The sequence below is a fragment of the Budorcas taxicolor genome, chromosome 3 (assembly GCF_023091745.1).
Source record: "Budorcas taxicolor isolate Tak-1 chromosome 3, Takin1.1, whole genome shotgun sequence".
NCBI lineage: Eukaryota > Metazoa > Chordata > Mammalia > Artiodactyla > Bovidae > Budorcas > Budorcas taxicolor.
In genome coordinates this window covers 2,366,421-2,384,887 of record NC_068912.1, presented here as the reverse complement: position 1 = coordinate 2,384,887, position 18,467 = coordinate 2,366,421, and the positions used below count along the sequence as shown (strand labels likewise).

Below are 18,467 nucleotides of genomic sequence, written 5' to 3'. Positions count from 1 at the left end.
ATAGGGATGTTATGGAGAGAAGAGATCAGATAACCCTTGTGCAGTGTTTAGCAGGGAGTCTGACACAACAGCTTTCAATGAATGTTAGCTATTATTACTATTATTAGCACAGGTTTGAGGATGCACTCTATACTGTCAGGGCCTTAATTTAAACTAGCATCAGGAAAAAAATAGCATAAGAGAAACATTCTCTTAAAATGCTGTGTTTTTTAGGATGGTTTCATACTCACTTGGCTGAAAATCATACCTCATACTTAATATTTTTAAAAAGTAGAACCCATGCATGTTTCTAATGGCTTCTCTCCCATTTAGATTGAAATCCAAAATTCTTAGACTGTGTGAGCCCTGTATGATTTGGCCCAAGCTCCCTCTGCAATATCCTCTCTGAGCCCCTCCCCCGCCTTGCTCACTTCACTCCAACTGCAGACTTATTTAGCTGTTCCTCAGACATCCCTGACATGTGCCCACCTTGGAGTCTTTGAACTTGCTATTCCCTTGATTGGGAGTGATCTTTGCCTGATATCTTCATGGTTTGCTTCCTCACTTCTAGAGTTTACTTAAATGTCATTTCCTCAAATAGGGCCTTTTCTGACCACGGCTAAAGTTGTACCCTCCATCAATCCCTATTCCCTTATCCTGCATTGTCTTTCTTCATTGGACTTATTGTCCAATAAGGTGTTCAGACAACATATTATATATGTAGTTATTTATTTCTTTATTTTCTGCCTTCGTCATTATGTTATAAGCTTTGTTCTGTTCTACTTATTATTGTGCCTGAAGTAGAGCCTGGCGCTGCATAGACTCTGAACAAATATTTATTAAATGAATGAAGCACTTCCTCTTGGAAACTCTTAGTTTCCCTAGTTTTCTCCCTATGTCCTCAGACATTCCTTCTTCCTTACTTTCACTAGGTTTTCTTTTCCTAATGAAAGTTGCTCAGTCATGTCCGACTCTTTGCGACCCCATAAACTACTCAGTCCATGGAATTTCCCAGGCCAGAATACTCCAGTGGGTAGTCTTTCTCTTCTCCAGGGGATCTTCCCAACCCAGAGATCAAACCCAAGTCTCCCACATTGCAGGCAGGTTCTTTACCAGCTGAGTCACCAGGGAAGCCCAAGAATATTGGAATGGGTAGCTTATCCCTTCTCCAGCAGATCTTCCTGAACCAGGAATCGAACCGGAGCTCCTCTTTTGCAGGGAATTCTTTACCAGCTAAGCTACCAGGGAAGCCCCATTCTTTTTCTAGTTCAGTCACTCAGTCATGTCTAGTTCTTTGCAACCCCATGGACTGCAGCACATCAGGCCTCCCTGTCCATCTCAACTCCTGGAGTTTACTCAAACTCATGTCCATTGAGTTGGTGATGCCATCCAACCATCTCATCCTCTGCCATCCCCTTCTCCTCCTGCCCTCAATCCTTCCCAGCATGAGGGTCTTTTTAAATGAGTCAGTTCTTCACATCAGGTGGCCAAAGTATTGGAGTTTCAGCGTCAGCATCAGTCCTTCCAATGAATATTCAGGACTGATTTCCTTTAGTATGGACTGGTTGGATCTCCTTGCTGTCCAAGGGACTCTGAAGAGTCTTCTCCAACACCACAATTCAAAAGCATCAATTCTTCGGTAGTCAGCTTTCGCTATAGTCCAACTCTCACATCCGTATATGACTACTGAGAAAACCATAGCTTTGATTAGATGGACCTTTATTGGCAAAGTAATGTCTCTGCTTTTTAATATGCTGCCTAGTTTGGTCATAACTTTTCTTCCAAGGAGCAAGCATCTTAATTTCATGGCTGCAATCACCATCTGCAGTGATTTTGGAGCCTAAAAAAATAAAGTCAGCCACTGTTTCCACTGTTTCCCCATCTATTTGCCGTGAAGTGATGGGACCAGATGCCATGAACTGACTTCTAAATGCTGGTGTTCCTCAGGACTCCATCGTGGGCCATTTTTTTCTCTCTTCACTCTCAGCCTAAGTGATCTCATCCATTTCCATGAGTTTATGTACCAGCTTTATGTGGCTTACTTCCAGATTCTATTGCTAGCCCAGAACTCCAGATAGATAGCTGATTGACTGCTTGACATCTCCACTTGAATGTATAATAGGCATTTCCAAATTAACATCCATAACTGAATTCTTGACTCCCCTGCTGTTGCCATGCACGCCCCAAACAAAAACCTGCCACCCTGTAGGATTTCTGAATAGGAAGATCCATGTGGCTGGTGAGAGGGGAACACTATTCTGTTTACATAGGACCTTACTTAAGTAAAACCAGGAAAAAATCAGTTGTAACATAGAAGGAGAGGAGCAGATAATAGTAGTATGAGGAGCAGACCCTCTTTGGTACTAGAAAGCCTAGTATTCCTCTTTCCCTCACTTCTATAACCAATCCGTCGGCTAGTTCTATTTTTCCACAAAGTGCAATTAAAACCATGGTCAGCTCTCCATGTCTGCTCCATGTCTCTGTTCTAGGTCATCATCATTTCACATGGACTCCTGAAGGAACCTTTTAACTCATCTCCTTGTGCCCATTCTTGATTTGAAACTGTTTTCTGACTAGCATCAAGAGTGACCTTCTTAAACTCTAAACCATGTGACACTTAAAAAATCTCTTAAATGACCACCAACGTCCTTAGGATAATACTTGAACCCCTGATACTGGCCAAATCCCAGTCCTTGCTGGTTACTCCATCCTCAGTAAGCATCGCACTCCACCTGACTGGATATACTTCAGCAACACCAACCAATCTTCTGTTTGTTCTGAGGATTCACCAAGCTCTTTATTGTCTGAGGCTTTTTCATACACTGTTCCCTCTGTCTGGAATGCACTTCTTCAACTCTTAACATGACTAGCTCCATACCTTTGCATTGTTTCTCATTTTAAATGACATCTCAGAAAGATTTGCCTCTGATCACCTATCTAAACATTTAACAGTTAAATCCAAGTATTATTTTAAGTGTTTAAAATAAGATAAAGCAATCTGAGCCAAGACGGAGTAACAGAAAATGAATTTATCAACTGGTCAAAATATATGAAACAATCTTTTCAGAAACTGGACATCAGGGAGCAGAGGCGAATAATCCCTGAAAGAACAGAAGCAAACAGGGTGAGCCTTGTGATTGCCCCAGGTTGCTGCTCAGAGAGAGTATCCAGAATGCAGAATCAAGAGTAGTAACCTAGGCAGAGCCCTGTGGTCTCCTTGAAAGATGGAGTTTGTTGTCTAGGTAGGCCAAGGTGGCTAGAGTTCACAGGGCAGCGTACCAGACAAAGAGAGCAACACAAAGAAAAGCTCTGGAAATCTGCTGAGGATCTCCCTTGGAGCTGCAGCTGAATACTGATCAGTGCATGTGTGGGAGGAAACTATACAGTGCCAGGGAAAGAACAACCTGAAAGGACTGGAAGGAACAATCCTTGAAATTCATACAGGGCTAGAAATAGTCTGTGTTTCCATTAGCCAAAGTGGAAAAACCTGCAAATTCGTGGGTTATCAGCACAGTACTCAGAAGCATGTTATATCAGCAGAAGAGAAAATGAGTCCTAAAGGTTGCTCTAAATCTGAATAACTAAGCATAAAAGCAAACCGCAAAAGGAGGTAAAACAAGACCCAAATTGTTTCCAAAAACATAATACAAAGCACAAGAATATTTATTAAAAAAATGTGCAGCATCCAACAGGGTAAAATTTACAATAGTCATCCAACCAAATATTGCCCAGCTTACAAAGAAGCAGGACAAAATAAAACCCATAATAATAAGAAAAATCAACCAGTAGAAACAGACCCAGAAATGACACAGATGATGGAATGAGTGGACAAAGACAGTCAGTAGGTACTATAACTACATTCCATGTTAAAGGTAGAAGACAGATAGACCATGTTAAGTAGAAATATGGAAGACATAAGAAAGATTTAAATAAAATTCTAGAGATGAAAACTAAATGATCTGATACCAAAAAAATATACTGGATGGGTTTAGTAGCAAATTAGATTTCGCAAAAGAAAAGGTTAGTAAACATGAAGAAACAGTAGAAACTGCAAAATGAAACAAAGATGAAACAAGAGAACAAAGACTGAAGGAAAAACAAATGAACAGAGTATCAGTGAATTGTGGGGCAACTTCAAGGGGCCCAAGGAGGTAGTAAGAGAGCTCTGGGGGTGGATATGTTTATTATCTTGATGGTGGCGATGGTTTCACAGCTGTACACATATGTTAAAACTCATCTAGTTGTACGCTTTAGATATATGTATTTAACTTACTATACTTCCATCATGTCTCAACATTGGTATAAAAAAAAAAATCTGAAACTAAAATCCCAGATAATAACAAGTGGAATGGTGGAGCAGTGAGTTGGGATACTAAGTGAGGGGAAGCAATAGTTTTCTAAGCTTCTTGTCTATTTGAGAAGAATGGATGTTGATACCTACTAACTGTATAAGTTGTTATAAAAATATGTTTTAAAACAAAATAAGTATCTTAAAAATATAGATAGCTACTGAATGAAGCAAAATAGAAAGCATGACTTGAAACCAGTGTAAGAAAAAGCAGAGTAAAAAGTACTGATCAATCAATCTAAAGCAGAAAAAGGAAAAATAAGAAACCTAGAATGATGGTAAACAGAAATTGAAAATACTTGAATGAAGCTTTTTATTCAAGAATCTAAAAAAGAACCACAAAATAGCCTGAAGGAAATAGACAGAGGGACTCCATAAACTTAAAGCAGAAATAAAAAGGAACAGAAAACTGTAAAGTTCATCAATAAAACCCAACCTGTTTTTTTTTTTTAAGATCAGTAAAATAAACATTTGCAAGAAAAAAAGACATGAGGTAGTAATAACATTAGGAATGAAAAGGGAAAGCAATATTAGAATATGTATGTTTTAAATTATAAACAAATATTGTAATTATTTTACACCAATAAGTTTTGTTTTCTTAAATCAACTTTATTGAAGTATAATTTACACACAGTAAAATGCACACCTTTAAATATATTATTTGAGAAATTTTGATAACTATATGCCACTTGTAACTACTACCACCATAATCAAGGTATAAAATATTTCTGTCAACCCAGGGGTTCTCTTGTTGGTTCTCAGTCAATTCCCTTCCTCTACCTCTTAGCCCTAGATAACTGCTAATTTGAGCAACCCTGGTGGCTCAGTGGTAAAGAATCTGCCTGTCAATACAGGAGACCCAGGTTCCATCCCAGGTCTGGGAAGATCCCCTGGAGAAGGAAATGGCAACCCACTCCAGTATTCTTGCCTGGGAAATCCCTAGGGCAGGCGTGGGGGATGGGGGTGGTGTGGGGAGGGGGGCGGGTGGGCAGGGGCAGTGTCACAAAGAGTCAGACACCACTTAGCAACTAAACAACAACTATTCATCTTATTTCTATACAATAGTTTGGCCTTTTCTTGAGTTTTGTATAAATGGAATCAAGATATCTATCTACCCTTTTATATATTCTTTTTTTCACTCAATGAAATTATCCTGCAATTCATCCATGTTAAATATCAACAGCTCATTGCATTTCTTTCCTGAATAGCAGCTTAATAAGTGTATGTGTTAGTGACTCAGTTGTGTCCGATTCTTTGCGACCGCATGGATTGTAGCCCACTAGGCTCCTCTGTCCATGGGATTCTCCAGGCAAGAATACTGGAGCGGGTAGCCTTTCTTTACTCCAAGGGCTCTTTCCAACCCTGGGATCAAACTCAGGTCTCTTGCACTGCAGGTGGACTCTTCACCATCTGAGCCACCAGGGTAGCTAATAAGGATATAGCACAATTTTAAAATCAATTCCTCTTTTAATGAAGATCTGGGTTGTCCAGTTTGAAGCTCTTACAAATAGAACTGCTATAAAATTCATTTCCAAGTGTTTTTATTTTTTTTTCTCATTTCTCCTAAATGAATGGAAGTTCTGGGTCTGATGGTAAATGTCAGTTTATCTATATAAGAGACTGTCACTGTATGAAAATCCTAGTTGTGGCACATCCTTGCCTACCTTTTATAGCAATATAATTGAAAACCTAAATGAAACAATTTTCTAAAGAGGAATATTACCAAAATTAACTGAAGGAAAGTGAGGAAACCTAAAGAGCAATAACCATACAAAATACTGAAATGGTAATCAAAGGTCAACTCCATTCTCCATAGATATACTAGGATCAAAGCATTTTATTAGTGAAGTTCTATCCAATTGTCCAGAAATAGATAATGCCATTGTTCTTCAGAGGGAACAGAGAAAAAGATGGCAGTTCATTTTATGAGGCTATTACAATGCTTATGCCAACATTTTGTAAGGACAGCATGGAAAAAATACATCATTTAATATCACTTCAATCAAGGAGGCAAAAATCCCACATTGAGTATACTTTAAAAAATAAGCAATGCCAAGCATGATTGAGAAGAGGTTATAGTAGTAGTAATGGTAGGATACTTTAACAGAAAAATGTAGCAATATCATTTACTATACTAAACAAAGGATAAAACCATATGGTCATCTGAGAAGACGCACAAAAAGCATTTAAAAATATTTTTAAATATTGTTCTTGCTTTTAAAACATATATATATAACATGCATACACATACTTAAACCAAACAGAGATAGACAGTTCTCTGAGAAGCACATATATATCCAAGAAAATTGACTGACACTATTTGAATCAATCTGAGAATTCAGCAGTGTCTAAATACACAAGATTAACACTAAAATCAATATGTTTCTCTACACATCATCAGTAACTAATTAGAAAACATAATGGAAAAAGAAACATATATAATACTTCTATATACATTCTAGGAATAAAACTAACAAAGGCATAACACGAATCAGACCTTTATGAGGAAATCTATAAAACTTTATTCAAGGACAATATTTAACATCTCAGCCTCTTACTGTAAGTGTTTCCTTTATAATACTTATGAATAACCGTTTAAAAAAAAACATATTCTTAAATAATGTTTAAGAACCAGGGTGGAAACTAAATCAAATCATTCTGGTTGGTTCTCTTGCTTTTTTCATCTTACCTGCCCCTCCCCCCATTGGATTGTAAACTTTTTGAGGAAAAAGATCTCATTTGTGGTGTTCCTCCCTCTGTCCCCCTCCACCCAAGACCTTCCACAATCTTGGCACACAGTTGGCCCCTTACAACCATGGTGGTGGTGGTGGTTTAGTCGTAAGTCGTGTCCGACTCTTGGGACCCCGTGGACTGTAGCCTGCCAGGCTCCTCTGTCCATGGAATTTTCCAGGCAAGGATACTGAAGTGGATTGCCATTTCCTTCTCCAGGGGACCTTCCCGACCCAGGAATCGAACACAAGTCTAACCCAGGTCTCCTGCATTGCAGGCAGATTCTTTACCGACTGAGCTACGAGGGAAGCCCCCTTACAACCGTAAAGCACCTATTTCTGCTTTATTGACTATGCCAAAGCTTCTGACTGTGTGGATCACCACAAACTGTGGAAAATTCTTCAAAAGATGGGAATACCAGACCACCTGACCTGCCTCTTGAGAAATCTGTATGCAGGTCAAGAAGCAACAGTTAGAACTGGACATGGAACAACAGACTGGTTCCAAATAGGAAGAGGAGTACGTCAAGGCTGTATATTGTCACCCTGCTTATTTCACTTACATGCAGAGTACATCATGAGAAACCCTGGGCTGGAGGAAGTACAAGCTGGAATCAAGATTGCTGGGAGAAATATCAATAATCTCAGATGTGCAGATGACACCACCTTTATTGCAGAAAGTGAAGAAGAACTAAAGAGCCTCTTGATGAAAGTGAAAGAGGAGAGTGAAAAAGTTGGCTTAAAGCTCAACATTCAGAAAACTAAGATCATGGCATCTGGTCCCATCAATTCATGGCAAATAGATGAGAAAACAGTGGAAGCAGTGACAGACTTTATTTTCTTGGGCTCCAAAATCATTGCAGATGGTGACGGCAGCCATGAAATTTAAAGACGCTTCCTCCTTGGAAGAAAAGTTATGACCAACCTAGATAGCATATTAAACAGCCAAGACATTACTTTGCCAACAAAGGTCTGCCTAGTAAAGGCTCTGGTTTTTCCAGTAGTCATACAAGGATGTGAGAGTTGAACTATAGAGAAAGCTGAGCACGGAAGAATTAATGCTTTGGAACTGTGGTGTTGGAGGAGACTCTTAAGAGTCCCTTGAATTGCAAGGAGATCCAACCAGTCCATCCTTAATGAAATCAGTCCTGAATATTCACTGGAAGGCCTGATGTTCAAGCTGAAACTCCAATACTTTGGCCACCTGATGCGAAGAACTGACTCACTGGGAAATACCCTGATGCCAGGAAAGACTGAAGGCGGGAGGAGAAGGGGACGACAGAGGATGAGACGGTTGGATGGCATGACCAACTCAATGGACATGAGTTTGAGTAAGCTCCTGGGAGTTGGTGATGGACAGGGAAGCCTGGCGTGCTGTGGTCCATGAGGTCGAAAACAGTCAGACAGGACTGAACGACTGAACTGAACCGAACTGTAAAGCATAGAAGAACCTGAAGCATCGGCGGGTCCTCTTTACCTACTTTGAAGGATATTACGCAATAATGTACAGAAATTTCTCCAAGCCATCCTCGTGACAACACCTCCCCCCGCCCCGACTCATCTCCACCAATCAGAATGCTTGGCACCCTTGTCCTAGCTCCCCTTCAACCCCGCCTCCAAGGACGCACGAGGCGGAGTCTTCCGGTCTCAGGCTGTTTTTCTCCTGGAGAGGCCGATGCGCCTGCGCACCGCGCCCTGATTGGCTGAGAGTTGAGGACTGCGCGTGCAGGCCGCAGCCTCGGTTACTAAGGGCGGGAGCCCGGCGAGGGCGCCGGCCGCTGGTGCTGTCTCAGGCTCGCTTCAAGGCCTGGCTACGCTCGCCATGCCGAACCGCAGGGCCAGCCGCAATGCCTACTATTTCTTCGTGCAGGAAAAGATCCCCGAACTACGACGGAGAGGCCTGCCTGTGGCTCGCGTCGCGGATGCCATTCCCTACTGCTCCGCTGACTGGGCGGTAAGGCTGGAGGCCCGTGGCCCGGGGCCAGGCAGTTGGCAAGTGGGAGGGTAAGGCGGGAGGCAAAGGGGCCTTGAGAAGGCCAGTGACCCCTGGGCCCTGCTGGAGGGGAAGGAAGCTCCCCGTCCCTGGTCCAGGGCAAACCGGCGCCGGAACCGCCTCCCAGTAATGTCCAGACATCAGTTTTCCGGGCCCCGGGCACTAGGCCTCACTGCTGCTGCTTGTTTTCCCTTTCCATCTCCTCCAGCTCCTGAAGGAGGAGGAAAAGGAGAAATACGCAGAAATGGCTCGAGAGTGGAGAGCTGCCCAGGGGAAGGACTCCGGGCCTTCGGAGAAGCAGGTAAAGTTAACCGGAGAAGAGCAGCCACCTGCTTCACAGGTAGGCATGCTCAGTAAATGTTGGATGCGTGAATGGAGTAATGTCAAGAGTAGACGACTGGGTGATTTGGGTGAGTGCAAAAAAGAGTTTTTCATTTTTTTTTTCTTTGTGTCAGAATGCTTGCTGAAAAACAAGCAGGCTCCTGAACTAGGGCACACGTTGGTTTCGTTTGATGGTGAAGGCCAGGGAAACTCCCACTGGGAAACCTGCAACCAATAAGCCATGATTAGCAAAAGGGAGTGTTGATATTGAGGATTTGTACTAGATCGCCTCTAAGGGTCCTTTTGAATTCTTTTATGATTGAAGAATCTTTTTTAGATGTTTAACCGTAGTTTGGTTCCTTCTTTCTTTTTGAATGACACCAGTCTGTGTTTAAAATATTGAAATAACAGTATCTGTGGATGTTGACTAATGTTTTGTGTGCCTTACAAGATAAGAGTTGAATAAAGTTTATTTGAATTTATGTCTGTGTAGCAGAATGTTAAAGCACTGAATAAAATCTGTTGCTGATTCATATGTAGAAAAGGCAAGGTAGATGTAGAATTTTACCCCCTTCCTCTGTATTCTTCCCATAATGACATAGCAAAAATTCTATTCTTATTATAAACTGCTAACACTGGATTGAAATTCAATAGTTTTGCTTGTTTTAGGTTTGAGAGATTTTTATGTTATGGATTTATGTTTTGAGTAGAAGCTCTACTCAGTCGAATTCATATTAATACTTATATTTGTGAGCCCCGATTTTTTTTTTGTCTTCTTTTCACTACAGTTTCTTATTTCCCTTCAAAATAAAAGTCATGTTCTACATATACATCATTGAGACTTGGAGTCAACACAATCTGGTTTTTACTTCGAGTGAGGAACAAACAGTATTAGAGTACTCTGGCAAATGATATTCTTTTGGCCACTGGACAAGCATGTATTATGTGACTCCATACGATTAGATTATCAGTAGTGGGGAAATGGCTTTCACAGTAATTGGATTGGTTATTTACCACCTAGCCCCTTGATTCAAAATATTTTTAGATTTTGCCATTCTCTGCCTTTGGGTGTTGGTGTTATAAACATTATTTATGTACTCATTGTGTTTACTGGCTTGGAGTGGTTACTAAAGTAATCTATGGGTTGTTTCAAAATTATTTTGCTAAATTTAAGTATATGATATAAAGTGGGCAAGAGTTTAAAGATATGGTCAATGATTATCTTTCTCTTTAGAAACCTGTTTGCACTCCATTGAGGAAGCCAGGCATGCTTGTACCAAAGCAGAATGTTTCACCCCCGGATCTGTCAGGCTTGTCTCTAAAAAGTGACCAAGGTAGAGTAATCCTGCAGTGTTTTGCTTATATAAATTTGGGCACTTAAAATTCTAGCTTATGTTGATCAGTAAACTTGTCTTCTCTTCATTTTGATTCTGCATTTCAAAGTAGTTGACTATGGTGTTCAAACATGATGGCACTAACGCTGTAAAAGATCCGGTAATATGCATTTGTTGAAGTAACACTGGGGTTTTTTTAAAAAAACAAAAATCTGGTCTCTTGGTTTCTACCATTTCATATGTTATTAGACATACTTTTTGAATTCAAGTGTTTATAGCTAGACCCTTAAATATGTTTGTTTTAAAAGTAAAGATAAATTGAGCCTAGGGCAGCAAAGAATATAGTTAATCAGAGTCCTTACTATTCCTTTTGGCTGGTTTTTTTTTTAATTAAATGTGTTCTGACTTTGTTAAAAACTTACTAATCTTTAGCAGTCCTTAAGTGTGGCCAATCCTGGTAAATAATACCCTTCTTACATTCTCACATTTCTTCCTTTAGAGAATTTATAAGTGGTCTTGTGTGTATTGGTAAAAGGTAAAGAGTGAACTAAATTGTCCATAGTTTGTACTAGAATTTTCCAATACTGATTCTACTTGGCTTTATTTTCCATACCCGTATATTTCTTGAATATGGGTCACAGCTTTTCTTAAGTCATTACTCACATTTTAGGCTTATATATAGCTAAGTTTTGTAGAGCTAGCTGTAAGTTTGAATAATTTTGTTATTTTATGCAAAGAGTGGTTACTGCTTTAATCCTTGGTAAATGTTATAAAAATTTATTTATCTGATACACCTGATTTATTTTCTCTTTTCTAATTCATTTAGGAATATAGGAACAGAAGGAGAAAGGTTCTAAAACTTTTGTTTTTGTCAAAGGAGTATATCTTGAGATGCTTATCTGTTTGTGTTGTCTTTTTGTTTTTAAAGCTCTCCTTGGAGGCATTTTTTATTTTTTAAATATTTTTAGCCATGGCGAGCTACCTCCTCACTGTGTACAGCGCTTCCTCCCTTGTGAAATAGGCTGTGTTAAATATTCTCTCCAAGAAGGTATTATGGCAGATTTCCACAGTTTTATAAATCCTGGTAAGTAGCCAATCAGAGTAGATGCTAGATGTTAAAAAGTTACTTTTTTATATTGATCTTATTTGATAATAGTATTTTTCTTAAAAGCTGTTGTATGGGTGAGTTCTTCAAATGTAGACTGGGTGAAAAACTATTGAGAATGAAGTGTTTGACAGAGTTTTTGGTTTAGGCTTTTAACCTCAAGTAAGCGTTAAAGTAGGAGGAGAGGGAAAAACTTGGCTTAAAGCTCAACATTCAGAAAACGAAGATCATGGCATCTGGTCCCATCACTTCATGGGAAATAGGTGGAGAAACAGTGGAAACAGTGTCAGACTTTATTTTTTTGAGCTCCAAAATCACTGCAGATGGTGACTGCAGCCATGAAATTAAAAGACGCTTACTCCTTGGAAGGAAAGTTATGACCAACCTAGACAGCATATTCAAAAGCAGAGACCTTACTTTGCCAGCAAAGGTCCATCTAGTCAAGGCTGTGGTTTTCCCAGTGGTCATGTATGCATGTGAGAGTTGGACTGTGAAGAAGGCTGAGTGCCGAAGAATTGATGCTTTTGAACTGTGGTGTTGGAGAAGACTCTTGAGAGTCCCATGGACTGCAAGGAGATCCAACCAGTCCATCCTAAAGGAAATCAACTCTGGGATTTCTTTGGAAGGAATGATGCTAAAGCTGAAACTCCAATATTTTGGCCACCTCATGCAAAGAGTTGACTCATTGGAAAACACGCTGATGCTGGGAGGGATTGGGGGCAGGAGGAAAAGGGAATGACAGAGGATGAGATGGCTGGATGGCATTACTGACTCGATGGATATGAGTTTGAGTAAACTCTGGGAGTTGGTGGTGGACAGGGAGGCCTGGTGTGCTGCGATTCATGTGGTCGCGAAGAGTTGGACACGGCTGAGTGACTGAACTGAACTGAACTGAATCATTAAAGTTGAGCAGATAGAATGCCTGAAAAAATCTGTAGCCTGCTATTTGCTTATCTGTAGTCTTAGAATTTCCTGAAAGTTTTGCTCTTTTGTTTCTTTACCTCATCCTTCACCTCAGCAGTTCTTAGTTTTTAACTTGGTGTTGACTTGTAACCTTGAGCAAAATATTTATCCTTTCTGAACCTATTAATTAATCTATAAAGTAGGGATAATTCCTGTTGGAGGGCTGTTCTAATGTGGGAGACCTGGGTTCGATCACTTGATTGGGAAGATCCACTGGAAAAGGGAATGACCACCCACTCCAGTATTCTGGCCTGGAGAATTCCATGGGATTGCAAAGAGTAAGACATGGCTGAACGACTTTCATTTTTACTTTTATAAAGAATACATGATACGGTATGGAAATAGACTAGTATTTAAAAGACTTTCAGATATTATTCCTACTACTATTCCACTCCATCAAAAGCAGTTAGTAATGAACACATAGGATTTGATTCAGTTCTCAAGTTGGTAGATAGTAGTTAGGGGAGTACTGTACCTTTTAGAGATTAGTGAGAGGAATATATAGGGAAAACTATTTGGGGAAGGAATAATTTCATCTTTGGTTTTGTCAGTTGCTTTAAAATTGATTAGGACAGTCCAACACTTTTCCTTGTTTTGAAATACAGGAAAACAAATTTTCCTACTTAATGAGAGTTGCTGCTTAGGACAATTTTTGAACAGGTATAAAATGTTAAAAAGGTGGAACTTGGAGACTTTCCTCTGAGAAATATGTCAGTTATCTTCGTATATCAAGGGCCTCATCAACTCTGGCCATTTTATGGACTCCTGGCCAAGACTCCTTTAGCACAGATTTTCTTTACCTAGTATTTCTTTCTCAGTGAGGACTAACTTTTTAAAGTAGTGTGAATAATATACCAAGATTCTTTGATAGTCATCATACCATTGGTTAGGAAAAAACTCCTTTGAGGTTTAAATCTTCTGTAATTTCACATAACAATAGCAGTTACCTATGTTATGATATGGTATACTACTATGGAATATTACTGTAGTACAGCCAAGAGCTTCTGGATTTCTGTATCTCTCAATAAAATATTTTGAATTACAGGTGAAATTCCACGAGGATTTCGTTTTCATTGTCAGGCTGCAAGTAAGTATAAAGGAGTGGGATAGAATATAGGCATTGACTATAAGTGACCTGGTTAAGATGCTCTTTAAACAGACACATAAAACATTAGGAGAAGATAATCTTAAATTATTGTTGGTAAATCTTCTTAAAAGTGGTAGATAGTGTGTGTAAGCCTTAAATTTTTTTAAATTACAAGCAATGATAGAATAATGTCCTTTTCCTGTTATGGAGATTGTGTTTTTATTTCTGTTTTTTTTCTGCTTATATCCTTTGGCTTGAAGATCAGTGGTTTTTACTGGCCAGGTGCTTAGGTAGGTCTTCTAACAGGTATAAGGTTATCTAGATTTAGGGCTATTCACAGAAATGTCCATTCAAAAGTAAGGGGGGAAAAGTTTATGCTTCAAAAGTAACAGAACAATAGTATTAAACAGATGAAACAGCTATGAATTGATTTTTCAGATGAGGAAAACAGGTTTCTATGTAAAGTGTCTTGCAACCAAAGGATGTGACTGTATAAATCTTACTCTTGTACTCGTTTCTAGAAACTAGATTTTAACCAATGTCAGGGTTTAAAAGTTTTTTCTTAAAAATGTAGACAACTAGTCTATAGAAGTGTTTGAAATTAGAAATGTTTTTCAAATCTGCTATAACAAGCAGCTGTTTTGTAATACTTATTTATTTTTGATTGTGTTCTTTGAGTTTTTCCCAGTCTTAGGAAAAAATATGTTAGTCCCTTTTTTGTTTGTTTTTTTGAGTCAGAGCTGTGGGCTTTGGAATAAGGAGTTTAAGACAGTCTTTTAGTAAGTTCTGTTATGTAGCTTGAGGTAAACAAAATGTATAGAATAAAAATGCTGTTGTAACTTTAAGATGTGAACCCAGCTCATCTCAAGTGTTAAATTGTCTGAAGCTGTTTGGCGAAATAGGTAGTAGTAAAAAAGTAACAGTAAAACCTTAGCTGGTGAATTAATTTCACATTTTTACTTAAGCTCTGTTTATGGTTTGTTCATCTCATGACTGCATTGGAATCCCTATATGCCCGACACTCATTTGTAAGAATGCCCTTTACTGTTTATTTTGTTTCTGATTAATTTTTTTAAAATCATTTAAAAAACTTATTTTTGCAATGGTCTCAAAATTAAGTGGTTAACAGAAAGTGTGGTTCTTGAAAGCAGTCCTGTTAAGGTCTCCAGGAATGTTTTCTTGAGTTATTTTTCACACTGAAACCAAGCACGATGTTTTTCATTCAGGAAACCTAAGATACTTGGAGCTTACCAATTTAAGCCTGTCTTAAATTGCCAATTTGATAGCCCTAGGGAATGTATCAATTAAATAAGATAAATGACTGTATTAGAATGACAGCTATGTCAACAGAGTAAAGATACCAAGGGTAGTGTAATCCAGCTGATGTCTCACACAGTGACACCCTGAGAGAGAGACACATGATTAATCGCTAAGGACAGGACATTCAGATCTGCCTGGCGCTCCTGTGCTGTCTGGTGTTTAAGAAGCACATGTGAGACTGAGTGAAGGCTTCGTGGGCATTATGGTTTAGCACATTATATTGAAGAATTTTAAGCTTGGAAGAGATTTTGGTAGTCTCCCATGTCCCGCCCACCCCTACAACGGTCCTCTGAATGGGAGTTCAGGTTTTGTGTGTGTGAGTTGGGGGTGTGGGGTTGGGTAGGAGATTTGGGCCCTCTCATTCTCCAGTACTTCACCAGAGGCGCTTGGCTGCTTTCCTGTTCATAGTTAATCATTTTGAGAGAGAAGTTCTGCTTTAACATGAGCCCAGCCTTAGAAACTGCTCTCAGCTTCCTATATGGAAGGTCTATCAGCTTTTAGAACGATGCTTCATACACATATAAAAAGATTATAACATTCACTTAAAATTTAAAGAAAATTAACAGCAGTGCACCTGCCAGTCAGCTGAAGAAATAGCACTTTGCTGTTATCACTGAAGGCCCCTATATTTCTCTCTGATTTCATCCCCCCCTTAAGAGAACCACGGTTCTGAATTTTGTGTGATTTCCTTTGTTTTATGAATAGTTTTATGATAAGTACATGTTTAAATAATGTATTTTATTTTGTTTATTTGAACTTCTCAGTCGTGTCTGACTCTTTGCAACTTCGTGTGCTGCCCAACCAAGCTCCTCTGTTCATGGAATTCTTCAGGCAAGAGTACTGGAGTGGGGCCTTCCCTTGTGGTGCAGTGAATAAGACTCTGTGCTCGCAATGCTCAGGGCCTGGGTCAGTCCCTGGTCAGGGAACTAGATCCCACATGCCGAAACTAAGGTCTGGAGCAGCCAAATAGATACATGTTTTGTTTTTTAAAAAAAAGAAAAGAATACTGGGATGGGTAGCCATTCCCTTCTCCAGGGCATCTTCCCAACCCAGGGATTGAACCCAGGTCTCCTTCATTGCAGGAAGATTCTTTACTCTGAGCCATCAGGGAAACCCCACATATTCTGTATATTTCTGTGTATTTTTTAAATGACGTCTTTCCCCCTATTTCTCTGTTGGATTGTTTGTCATCTTTATTGGTGTATGGAAGTTTATAGTATATCTGTTTTTATTGATTATTTTAATTGTGTGCAGATACCTGTTTTCATTTTTCTCTCATGGGTATTTTAATTTATAGAAGTTTTTATTTTTAATGTAGTAAAGGTATCAATTTTTTCCCTGATAGCTTGTGGGTGCTTGGGGTCTTATTTAAGAATTCCCTTTTACTTTTTTTGTAGTAAACTTTAAAGAATTTATTTTCACTTGACCTACTTATATTTCTCAGAATGAGAATATATACATTATTTACCAATAAATGCTTAATGCTTTAAACTTACAATTACCTTACTTGCAGAAATTTGGAAATCATTCCAATTAACTGGAAAAAAAATACAAATTTTTTTTTGTTTTTATAATTCAAAATATATTTAAAATAAAATTTCTATAGCAGCCAAAACCTTTAACCAAAAATTCAGAACTGCAGTCTCTTAAGGGTAACAAAATGGCCACATGCTAATTATCTTGAATATTAGCTCAGGGAAAGAAATATGTGGCTCTTAAAACAAGACTGGCTAGCAATTGGTACAGTTTCACTTTCTGGACATACAAAGCTGTCTTTATTTCATCTGTTCAAACACAGACAATTGCTCCGAATTTAAAGTTTAAATGGACTTTCAACATTTAATATTGGTGATGCTTGCTAAGATTTAATAACTTCCAGCAATGAGAATCAGAAAATGACCACAATTAAAATTATCCTGAATGACTTAACTACTACACAGAGTAATCTGCCATTTTATAGTGTTTTTGAATTACATGGTATTTTTTCACAAATATAACACCTCATTAAATATCTTGTAAGCCACTTTGTAGTTACAATAAGGGTTGTGAGGTTAAGTTCCAAAGACAATTATGTAATTAGTTTCACATTGCAAGACAATGCAAATCTCAGGCAAAATCAGCATTAGGAATGCAGTCTGTTGATCACTACAGTCCATGGAGTCGCCCATACTCTTAAGAGGATGTTCATCTATAATGGGCAACATCTTATTCAGTCATGGTATTAATACTACACTTCCAAAATCCAAGTAGATAAACAGTGTAATGGACTCCTGCTTCACAAATCATCTATTAAATCTGCCTGTAAAACTAAAAAATTTATTTTTCCAAAAGGTCAAATGAGTTACACTTATTTTATCCTTAACCCCAGGTAAAGAATTCCCTTCTCCTTGAAGGCCATGAAGATATCTTTATTTTATAGTTCCAAGATCTTATTCCACTTGGAACTGACTTGGGTGTGATGTGAGGTGGAGGTTCAGCTTCTTTTTTCCCCTGTAGGTAATGGGTGTGATGTGAGGTGGAGGTTCAGCTTCTTTTTTCCCCTGTAGGTAATGGGTATGATGTGAGGTGGAGGTTCAGCTTCTTTTCTCCCTTGTGGGTGATCTGCTGTGCCATCTATTGAATGATCAGTGTGTCCCATGTACAGTGCCACCTGTGCCATGACACACTTCTGCTTATGCATGAGTCTTTTTGATATCGTCTGCCCTATTAATCTGCTTGTTTTTTAGTGCCGATTTATTGTTAAAACACAATATTTTCATAGTATTTTTACTTTGTTCTTTTGGAATATTATGGCTGTTCTTGTCTTTTTGATCTTCCGCATACAATTTATCATGCGTCACAAAAAAGCTATTGAGATTAAGAATCTCCCGATTTAGAATCACAGGATTCTAATCTTAGGATTTGGGGGATTTTGGGGGGAGTGTTTGTGCATTTTTATTTTAACTTTTATACATTTTTTAAAGATTACTTTTCACTTATAGTTATTACAAACTGTTGGTTATATTCTCCATGTTGTACAATACATGCTTGAGTCTCTATTACACCTCATCCTTAGTACCTCCCATTCCCCCACCCCTATCTTGCATCTCTGCCCACTGGAAGCCACTGGTTTGTTCTCTATATTTATAGACTCTTCTTCTACATTGACTAATTTGTTGTAGTTTTTAGATCCACATACAGTACTGATCTTGGTCTGATTTATTTCACTTGGCATAGTGTCCTCCAAGTCCATCCATTACAGCAGATAGGAGTGTTTTATTCTTTCTTAATGACTGGGTAGTGGTCCTA

At 38.8% G+C, this 18,467-nt stretch overlaps 1 protein-coding gene across 1 annotated transcript in view; it reads left to right on the top strand.

Moving 5' to 3' along the window:
* Positions 1-8,878: 8,878 nt before the first annotated feature.
* The window catches only part of MAEL (maelstrom spermatogenic transposon silencer), a 53,749-nt gene continuing 44,160 nt past the window's right edge, over positions 8,879-18,467 (top strand). Inside the window, exons 1-5 of the mRNA XM_052637856.1 lie at positions 8,879-9,010; positions 9,258-9,350; positions 10,605-10,704; positions 11,633-11,788; positions 13,818-13,859. Coding sequence (XP_052493816.1) covers positions 8,879-9,010; positions 9,258-9,350; positions 10,605-10,704; positions 11,633-11,788; positions 13,818-13,859 — 523 coding nt within the window. The remainder of the gene's footprint in view (positions 9,011-9,257; positions 9,351-10,604; positions 10,705-11,632; positions 11,789-13,817; positions 13,860-18,467) is intronic.